Source organism: Sinocyclocheilus grahami, unplaced genomic scaffold (genome assembly GCF_001515645.1).
Source record: "Sinocyclocheilus grahami isolate Dianchi unplaced genomic scaffold, SAMN03320097.WGS_v1.1 scaffold9.1, whole genome shotgun sequence".
NCBI lineage: Eukaryota > Metazoa > Chordata > Actinopteri > Cypriniformes > Cyprinidae > Sinocyclocheilus > Sinocyclocheilus grahami.
In genome coordinates, this window is record NW_015505188.1 from 2833946 (window position 1) to 2845139 (window position 11194).

Genomic DNA, 11194 nt, shown 5'->3' on the forward strand with positions numbered 1-11194 from the left:
AAACCTACTTTTAAAAAAAAAAAAAAAAAAAAAAGTTTTTTAAAAAAAAAAAAAAAAAAAAAAAAAAAAAAAAGATTTTTTTTGGTATCTCTGCCTCAATGACATCCAATGACTTGCTTCAATGACCCAACACCATTTTTTTTTTAAATGACCCTTCACAAGCTACCAACAGCATACAAACTAGTAAAGAGGGGAGCAATACCTCCACCTTTCACATTCACACAGAGAACAGCAGCTTTCGAAAAACAATGTATGATCGAGTTCTCTCATTATCATAAACGTGTATTTGAGATTCACGTATCCACACGTGCACAGATCCGTCTGAAGCATCCGTGTATCTGGTGACTGGACTGTCATGAGACTAAACAATGCAGAAGACATTTAGAAGTTAGACAGGAACAAGGCATGGCAAATACAAGGCTAGCATTACCCAGTGGAGGCCATGATTCGGTCTAATTTTCAGAACTGATGTTTCTCCAAATTCATGAACGCATTTTTAAATATGAAATCAATCTCTTTTGTCATCTGTGTCAGAGGTGTAAATTTAAATGTTTGAGAATTAAAAAAAAAAAATGTCCAGACTGTGCCAATAATGGGTCTCATTCATGAACAACAACCAAAACAACCAATTTGTAAATTGTTCGTAACCATTCCAACGTAAATGGTTGCACTGAATGGAATAGTTTTATGATTGTTAGTGTATACAATTAACCGTAAATGTATTCTAGAATAGTTTTACAAATATTAACACGTTTGACAATGCAACAATTTTCTTAAGAATGGTTTATGAACAGTAGAGCATTAATTTAATGCAGCAATTTACATTAAGAATGATTTTGATTCATTACACCAATATATGCAAGAATGGTTTTACAAATATTAGCGCATTCAACGGAAAGCAACAGCTCACGTTTATGGATGTTGGCGCATTCACTGCAATGCAACAATTTAAGAATGGTTTGTTAATAATAGCGCATTTAATTTAATGCAGCACCCTACACAAGTATGGTTTATTACGATTGATTGCGCATTTGATTTATTACTTCCAATTAACACAAGAATGATTTTACAAATATTATAGCATTCAATTTAAATTCAACACTTTATCTAAAAAAGGTTTTACGAACATTAGCATTTAATTTAATTTCATGCAACAATTTACATAAGAATGGTTTCAAAGTTGTTAGCGCATTTGATTCATTACACCAATTTACATACAATTGATTTTTACAAATGTAGCACATTTGATTCAAAGCAACTATGTAAAAATGGTTTTACGAATGTTAAGCGTATTCGAATCAATGCAATAATTATTTTACAGATGTTCTTAGCTCACTTTATTCAATGGGACAATTTACTTAAAAATGGTTTTACAAACAGTTTATGCTTGTGTTTTATGAGGCTGAAGGTCTTTATAAAAAGCTCGGATAACAAGGTAAGAGCATTTCTAGGAAATATCTTTGAATAATCAAATATGTACGGAAGTATGTACTTTTCACCAAGCCATCCAAATGGACACAACACGATGCGCTCTTCACTGATATGACATTCTCTGACCAAAAGGAGAAATACAGCTACATTCAACAAGCCTATTGCCTGAGCCAAAGCAAACCGCACACAACCAGCCAATCATTAAAAAAAAAAATCATGCAGATAAAATACAATGTGTTGAGTAATTCGTGAAAATGAGAGGCAGCGCATTGATTATAAAAGCCAATATTATTACTAAGATAACCAAAGGCAATTATGACAATTCAGAAATAAAAAAAAAGAACATCAGGATATGTAGAGTGGTTATTACTACCAAAGAGGCCAGTTCTGACTGAATTACTCGAAATGGAAGATATATAACAAAATATCACTCCACCCACCTGGATAGCAATACAGTACATAATCAAAAGTACTAATTTACTGAAAAGGAAATGCACCAGACTCACAGAGTAGTGCAGCAAACAATGCTGCTCATGTAGTTGATCGGCCTGCTTCACTATTTCCCTCACGTGGCAAAAAAATTAATTTTACTCCTCCTAAAAAGTCGGCCTAACCCACTGCGACACGTCAACCACGGGCGGCCGAAGCTACGCTCTAGTCATCATGAAAGAAATGTAAGGAGAGAATGCAGCTTGATTCTAAGGCAACAGAGGTTTTTCAATGGTGCCCATGGGCACAGAGGATACATGAAAAGTCTGTCTGTCAGGAAACACTTCCTTCCTACTAAGTTTGTGAAGCGGTCAGTGAGTGGACCAGCTGATGAAGTTTCTGCAGCATCCTGATTTATAAAGTAAACCAGTGAGTACAGGATCAGAGTGTCAAACTTTGGAGAAAAAGAGAGAGAGAAAGGACAGAGAATCTGGGATCACTAGATGGCACCGCTATTACAGAGAAAAACAGAAGGTCTGTGGTGCAGTAAAGGCATGATGTCCCATGAATTCACTGGCCATGTGCATGTGGGTGAAGTCTGCAGGCAATGCGGCATTGGCGCTAAGACTTGTGCCTCTGGGATCCACAACAATGCTAGGATTCAGCTAAGAAGCAGCTTTTTTTTTAGTCGGGTGCAGGCCTGCCTCGGTGCCAATGTTGACCGTGATGTTGGTGTAAAGAGGCTGGTAATCCCGGGATACGATCTCATACTCCACCGTATTCATACCGTCTTCTTTCCACGTATGCCGGGTCTTAGCCAACATGTTAAACCTGCATGAGAGGAAACGGCTTGAACAGAGGAAGTTCTAGCAGATGATGCTATCGTATGTTAAAGACACATTTCCGGGTCTTAGCCAACATGTTAAACCTGCATGAGAGGTAACGGCTTGAACAGAGGAAGTTCTAGCAGATGATGCTATCATATGTTAAAGACACATTTCCGGGTCTTAGCCAACATGTTAAACCTGCATGAGAGGTAACGGCTTGAACAGAGGAAGTTCTAGCAGATGATGCTATCATATGTTAAGGACAAAATGTGTTAAGGTGCAGTCATATTTAACACTGTTCTGTGAATTTCCACTGTCGAAATGCAGTCATTTCAATAGGAATCCACACAATTGGGAATTTCGCAAAATGTTTCCAAATGGAGATTTCGCAACAAGCTTGAGATTTGTTGCGTTTCCCAACAGAAACCTGCTTGGTTTGTAAGTGATTTTACAAAATAAGGCAATGGACCATTTTTGCCCACTAAATTTTGCTAATGTGATCGCACCTTTAGAATGTTAATGTGCGGATTTCACAATCAACGACTACAGAAAGACACTGAAACATTCTGTCATCACAAGTTGTTGTCTATTTATCAGATGGTTGTCAGGTGATTCTACCTTTTGGGATTCACTTCATTGCCTTTGTCGTGCTTGTGTTTGATCATCTTATATCGGCCGACTTTTAGAGATGGACGACTGATTAGCATTCCTCCAAGTGAGACCCTGAGAAGATGAAGGAAGTTAGACAGTGTTGCAAAAAAGCAGAAGGCGACTCAGGATTGGGTTGGGAATAAATCTGAGGAACTGGTTCCCTTTCAATTCATAAGTGTCAATTTAATTGAATAGGCCACACCTCACAGGAAGCTGCATTGCAATTTCAATCTGAATAAAATTCGGTGAATTCCTCTACATCACATTCTGACAAATTCAGCACAAGTAATGCATTCTAGGAAGCGAGGCGTTCTTTCACTCTGGTCCACAAAAGTTAATTTAGTAAATGTGATAAAATACACTAACAATCAAAAGTTTGGGGTGAGTAAGATTTTTTTTCATTTTGAAAGAAATTAATACTTTTATTCAGCAAGGAAGCATTAAATTGATCAAAAGTGAAGACATTCATTCATATTCCATGAAAATATCAGCAGCACAACCTTGATTATTGATAAGAAATGTTTCTTGAGCACCAAATTAGCATATTAAAATTATTTCTGAAGGACACATGTGACACTGAAGGCTGGAGTAATAAAGCCTGCTGAAAATTCAGCTTTACAATCACAGGAATAAATGGCATTTTAAAACATATTGAAATAGAAAACAGTCATTTAAAATGAAATAACGTTTAACAATGCCACTGTGTTTTTGAGGAACACAGTTAAAAAAATCTTACAGATCTCAAACTTTTGAACACAAATGTATACAAGCTAAATACAAATTATTTTTTAACTTTTTAAAAAGGCTTTGTCAAGCCAACATTTCAAGTCTTTGGCAAATTATGCTTTTCAAGTTAAAAAATGTCACCTATATGAATTTCTTTTTAATTGTACAGCATAACTATACAGTACATTTTATATATATTTTATTCGATCCTTCGCATGTGGCCTAGCTTGTGAGCCATGACTCAGCTATAATTTTCACAAACATCAGTCCACACAATCCACCTCTATAAAGCAGACAGTAACACTTGTCAGATGTGGACACTTTAGCTTTGAACTAGAGAAGCTAGAAAAGACAGGTGGTTCATGACCAGCTGTGTCACAAAGACAGATGTCCGCCCACACAGACCTCTCCATTAATCTACACACACACACAAATCATCTGTGCACACACTCAACCCCTCCAAAGCAAATAAACACAAGATCCCCCGTGCTCACTCACCGGACACCAATGTCATCGTCCTCACCACCCCAGCCCCAGTAATTGTTTGGGAAACCATTCATTTTGAGGTACTGAACAGGGGTCAGAGCCGATACGCCTCCAAAATACATCTTATAAGGCAACCTGATTGATAACAGGCAGGAGAAATGCACAACAATATAAATGTAAAGTAATTCATACTTTTAAATCCCTTTAGTTCAGTGGCATATTTTTTTTGTTTTGCGACTGTTTATTCAACTATAAGCATTTTATTGTTACATGAGTTTGTTTTTATTACTGATTTCACTTTTTAGTTGTTTGAAAGTCACAGTAATACATAATGTGCAGGGCTGCACAATTAATCGAATTTCTAAACACGATTACAATTATGAATGCCACAATTACGTAATCGTTCAAAGCGGCAATTAATCATTAAAAGTCCATTTATGTTATTCTGCATGCTTAAGATGTTTTTTTCTTTCTACATGTTATCTTAAGGGTTTTTCCATTGTTTTAGTTTTAGTATAACATTATAATACCATTCATATTTTTTATAATTTAAAGAAGAAACCAATCCGATGTATATTTGACATTTGAGGCTTAATACTATAGAAAAGCACTAAAGGTTTTTCAGTTAGAGTGTTTTCAGCTTGTTTATTTTCATATAAAAATACGGCATGCAGTTGCATCAAACAATGGTATAAACATCATTCAGTGTAAATTGTGATAATCGTAATTAATAATCACAATTACAATTTCAAGGGAATAATCGACAATTATGATTTTTGTCATAATCGTGCAGCCCTAATGCATATGTGCATAATCTATGTGCAAGTGAAATGCAGTCAAATGAAGTCTAATGAAATGCAGCTAGAGAGCGGGCAGAACACTGACTTGTAGCCAAATTTGTCCATGGCAATGGCAGCGTGTTTGGGGTGAGCGTCGCAGATGTAGGTGTTGCGGTCGTCCTCGGGAATGAGGTCCACGTCATGAAAGAAGAGACAGTCCCAGTCCTCTTCCCTCATGGCTTCGCGAAATCCCACGTTCATCAGCTTTGCTCGGTTAAAGGTGTAATTACCAGCCTACACACAGACCGTTATTGTTATTGAACAATTTATAATGATAAGAACCTAACATACATTAAGCTATTATTTAGTGTCTGTAAAAACAAATGAGTCCATATAAAATCCAATTACACAAATACTGATAAAACAAAGCATACAAACTCAGCTGTGCAGCCTGTAAATCCTCCTGAGAACCAGAAAACAAGTTTTGAGAATTTGTTGGTTTTTTTATGTCATTACATCGGTTGGAGCATAAGAAACAAATGGAGAAAATAAATTTTTGAGAAAAAAAAAATTTATTCATATTTTATTCTATGTCCTTTGTAGAGGATGCCAGGACTGTTATTTAAAAAAAATAAAATAAAAAAAACAGACATGAAAAGGCATGTATAGGCAAAAACAACATTTCATTTTTTCATTCACCAATCAGTTTTTAGGTTTCAGGCTATTTAGCCAAGCTTTGTACAATGATTCTCAACTATGTTATGAAAGATATAACAGAATGATTTGATATAGGCTATTACTGTACCATAAATTGGTATTCCCATTCCATATAATCTATCCATACATTGCATCTAATTTGCATATTAATGTATCCTTGGGGCAAACCATAATGAAAAAAGAAGTGTAATAATGGGAGTAATAACTTGCCATTATTTTGATAAGAATATCTCATATTTCATCGGAATATTGATCTATATTTTCTAGGGATGTAACGATTCACTCAACTCATGATTCGATTCACGATTTTGATTTCACGATTCGATTTCCTCACGATTTTTTTAAGAAAATGAGATTGAAGAAAAGGTGTTGTTTTATTAGGCTGCACGTTTCTTTGTGAAATTAAAATATGGCAAAACTAAGTTTAATTTTTTAAAACAAACAAGTTACACAAATCAAAGAAATCTCTTAATATGAACAAACTAAGGCTTTGTCTGTGCTCTTTCCATTTAAAATGAGAGGCAACAACTGGATTTTAATCATGATACAAACAAAGATGCAGCACACATGCAGCAGGAGTAGTTTTTAATCTAAATTAGACTGTATAATTTCGAAATTTAAAGCAAAGACAGAATGGTCTGACTTTAGTTTTGTGAAACTATACTACATAAAACATATCTGAACGAAACAGCAGACGAGCTGAATGAGACGCAGTTTCACTCTCTGACAGCAGGTGGCGCTTATGGAACAGCAATGATACAGTGTTTCCAGGGTTACCGCTGTAAACAAAGCAGAGCTGCTACTACTTTAATATGCATTGTTCAGAGGCAAGATGAAAAGAAAATACCACGTTTCTAAAGATAGTCAGTTCCGCTCAGAGATGCATTCATATAAACTCCTACTCCAATTGTATCGCGATTTGTTTGGCATCTCAACCGACTTTCGACCGCCTCGCGGTTAATTGTTACATCCCTAATATTTTCTTTCCTATTGATTTTTTGTGTTTCCCCAAAATGCCTGATTAACATGCCGTTTGTCCTGGTGTCCTCGACAGAAGACATGTATGAAAATTATGCCACGTTTCGTAACAAAAAGTCATATTCCGATTTGAAACCCCATAACATTTTCCTGAGATGTTTATTTACGACAATTTAAAAATTAGCCAGATTTAAACGATATTTATAAAACATTATCATATTTTCCTAAGAGTGCTAAATTTCATCATTCTGTCAATATCAGTCATTTTTAAAGAAAAAGGAGAGGGTGTGTTTATGATCAAACCTCCAAACATTTGATATCTCTAAGAAGCCCTGAATGTACTCTGTACAGGACATCCAGACATAAAACTGTGGCATGTTAGGGTCTCAGAGAAATTCACTAAAATATAATGTCCTCTACGGAGGACAAAAGTCTATGCCTGGGTCCCAGAAGGATATACATTTATACTCATAAAAATGTGGTCAGGATTTTCAGAGCAGATTAATAAGGATTACAGTCTAATCCTTGGCCTATTGACGTGAAGTGGCAATATCAAAGTCAGGAACATAAGAAAGTAGATGATTTTCTTTTCATGGTAATGTATCGTTTTGAAGTCCATGAACGGCATTCATTTGAAATAATTTTTATAAATGGAAAACCTCACTTCACTGTCACTTTTAAAGTGTTATTTTAGTATGACTGACATTCCATTAAAGTTTTTGTTCAAATTTTGTTCAATATTTTATATAATTAATTGTAATATTTTAATTGTAATTTTACCTAAAGTTTTAGTAATTTCGTTGTGTGCTTTTGTTATTTTTAGTAGTTTTTAGTAGTCTACACAAGTTATTGATTTTTATTTCAGTTTTAGTTATTTTAGGACATCAAGTTGAACTAAATAAAAATGATTTTTTTTTTATGATTTTAGTTTTACATAGTTTAGTTAACTATACTTTATCAATTTAGCGCATCCTTGCTGAATCAAAGTATTATATATGTATATTTTTATATACGAGTCTGATTGAATTACAACAGGACAGAAACTGTGACCAAATAAAAGTAGGATTTCAATCTCATTGAGCTTCACAATTCAGCAACAACAATGCAACTCAAAACTCAAAAGGAAATTTCATCCCGTACATCTATAATCCTACATGAAACTGTATTAACCCAGGAAGCCAACAATAATAAAACCAGACAATAAAGCCCGGGGAAACAGGTCTGAATTTGGCACACTCTTGTATTAAGATAATTTTTGTTCACTAAAATGAGAGATCAGCTGGAGGGGATGGTTGACCTGTCAGAGTGAGTTGTACAGTTTTGCATCTAGATCTACAGGATAAAGTGATTACAACTGACTGACAGGAAACAGGAGCCGGCACAGTTGAGTTGCACTATAATAAAGCTGCATATTTAATATGTAACCAAGCAACAAATTCATCTTTGTACAATATGTGAAACTGTGAGAGCACGGTCTAAAATTAACACCCACCAGGTGCCAACTGAGAATAAAATTTGCTTTGGCAACCAAATAAAATTGACAATGTATGGTTTAATCTAGGGTTTAATGTGAGAATGATAATCTGACCTTTGTTGACTAGAGTGAATCAAATGACAAAAATACAAATCATCTAGTAGAGGAAAGATCAGAGATTTTTCAGAAAACCCTGTGATTAACAGTTTTTCCTGGAAAATGTACCAATAGCAGCTTAACTAGAAAGTTTTTTTCCCCCCCACTTATTTTACTTCCTCTAAGTGGCAACACTCCGCAAAATGATTATGAGGGACAAACTTGCAACATTTGCGGTCTACTGAACAGAGACGGTCTACTGAACAATATTTATGAATAGCAAATTGTTTCCAGTGAGAGAAAAATTTAAGTTAGTGATTTCTGCATCACCTAATTAAATCCCAACAATAATAACAGGCTGCAGACGCACCTGGTGAATGATATAGATGCCATAGTTGAGCTGCTGACGCTGTAGGAAGGGATGCAGATAGTAGAGGAGGAACTTGAGGTGGTGCTCCCTATTTCTGTGGGGAATGATTATTGCAGTGCGGTGGCGAGCCTCACAGTTTGGTGGCCTATAACGCCCTCCACGGACAACAAGTGGATTCTTTCTCTCCACCTCAGCAAACGTAAGCCCAGAGGGGAAAGTGACACGAATTGGTCCACCTGCATAAGTAAAGAGTGTGAACAGGAATATTTACTGGATGAGGTTGAGGCATTTGACTTTGTTTTAATAATAGGGGTGTCGAAATTAATCGTTTCTTCGATTCATCGCGATGCAGACGAGGACGATTCGGTATCGGTTCAGTAATAGACCATAACCGATTATAATGTACTGACGCTTTTGTGACGTCATTTGTCTCATACGTGCTTTGTCGTGGTAGCATACATTAGGTGTGTTCGGCTTAAAGCGCCACTGCGCAGAATGATCAGTGTGACATCAAGTACCGCGAGAGCGATAAGAGAGCAGACGGATCCTTATGCTTTCAAATTGCTCTCGCGGTTTATGACATACATTGATCATTCTGTGCACTAAGCGCTGCTTCAAATCGAATGCGCCTAATGGCGGAGAGAGGCGAGACACTAGTGCTAGTAATTAAAAATGCTCCAACTACTTTAAAAGCCGACATCTGGCCACATTTCGGCTTTTATGAACAACCTGGTAAGCACGACCTGGAGAAGACACATGCTGTGTGTAAATCATGTCACGCACAACGAAATATGTAGGGGGTAGGGATGGGCAAATGAAGCCTCGTGAAGCACTGAGGATTTCCTCTGACTGTTCAGGAAAAGATTCAAAGCTTCGAGTGTCTCGAACACAGCGCCATCTGGTGGTTATTAAAAAATATAGCAGCTAAAAGCCTGTGAATGACGCTCCGTATGTAGGACGAGGCATCTACCACATGTTCCACAGATCGATTCAAGTTATAAATGTGAAGTCAAATTGAACATTGAGGATGCAGTGCATTGTCAATGCATTGTGATATCGAATTGAACAGAATCGATGACCTGATAATCGTAACTGAACCGAACCGTGAGACCAGTGTAGGTTCACACCCCTATTTAATAAGGCTTAAAAACTGTAAAAGGTGGAAACGTTATAGTAGATTCACACTTATGGCTAACAGACTGCGAAGTCGTTTTAATAGTTTACTACACATATGAACCGGAAAAAAATGTTGGAATGACTGGGCTGTATATTTGCAGAAACTACTATGGTTTATTGGAGAAAGTATTTATACTATCTCATTTCAGTATCTTGCTAATACGGTAATGGTAATATTGTAGTGGATAACCTAGATTAGTTATACATGACCAAACCCAGATTTAACATGCTATCCATGATGATCCATTTCAATTATTTGCAGGGTTCCCATATCTTTTGACCATTGAGTTTTTTTATCACTTTTCCAGTATTTTTTTGTGATCGAGGGGAAAACCCCATATATTTAGTCATAAAATAAATTAAAACGTTTTTAAAGTAAAAATTATAAATACATTTTAAAAAGGATTTGCCCTAAATCACACAAAAAAACTGAAAAGAAAGTTTTCTGTTTTGTCCCCTCAATCGCAAAACTAGAAACTGTCATAAAATAAATTATATATACACACCATTAATATTTTACTTAAATTATATATATATATATATATATATATATATATATATATACACACACACACACCACTATTTTTTCTTTCTTTTCATAAAAAAAATATTTTCAAAAACTCCCAGGTACTGTTTTTTATGACTACAATAATGATATGATATTCTCAATAGTGAGACAGATCAGGAACTTGATAGCACACTTCCAAGGGAGCTATCAAACTCACCAATCAGAGGAGACTGCTTGGGGCAGTAGGGCATGTCCTCTTTATTAAGAGCAGAGCCCAAAAGGGAGAGGTTGGCATAAACATCCGTGTGGTTGTGTCCAACAACTGTTTGTCCTGTTGTAGTATCCGGCTTTCGGAAAATCCGGAAAAAATATGACACTCTTTTCTGGTAGCCCTCTCTAGAGAGAAGAGCCATGACCACTAACTGGACGCCCAAGAACATGATTAGGTAGCGCCATTTGGACTGCAGCGTGTACATGGTGACGGAACTGTTCAGTGGAAGTAGTGTACCACGTTTGAGAGTCAGATGAACAGTCTCAGTGAGTTAA

The 11194-nt window shown here is 36.1% G+C and overlaps 1 protein-coding gene across 2 annotated transcripts; it reads right to left on the minus strand.

Moving 5' to 3' along the window:
• Positions 1-1308: 1308 nt before the first annotated feature.
• On the minus strand, positions 1309-11184 carry LOC107592109 (beta-1,4-galactosyltransferase 3-like). 2 transcript variants are annotated; one of them, XM_016281493.1, is made up of 6 exons: positions 10866-11184; positions 8965-9200; positions 5436-5623; positions 4563-4685; positions 3306-3410; positions 1309-2691 (listed from the first exon to the last, which is right to left on the minus strand). In XM_016281493.1, the coding sequence occupies exons 1-6, from the start codon at positions 11122-11124 to the stop codon at positions 2526-2528; spliced, it is 1077 nt and encodes a 358-aa protein (XP_016136979.1). In that variant the 5' UTR covers positions 11125-11184; the 3' UTR covers positions 1309-2525. The 2 variants fall into 2 exon arrangements, with proteins under 2 accessions (XP_016136979.1, XP_016136987.1); XM_016281501.1 differs by lacking the exon at positions 1309-2691 and adding an exon at positions 2709-2885.
• Positions 11185-11194: the final 10 nt, after the last annotated feature.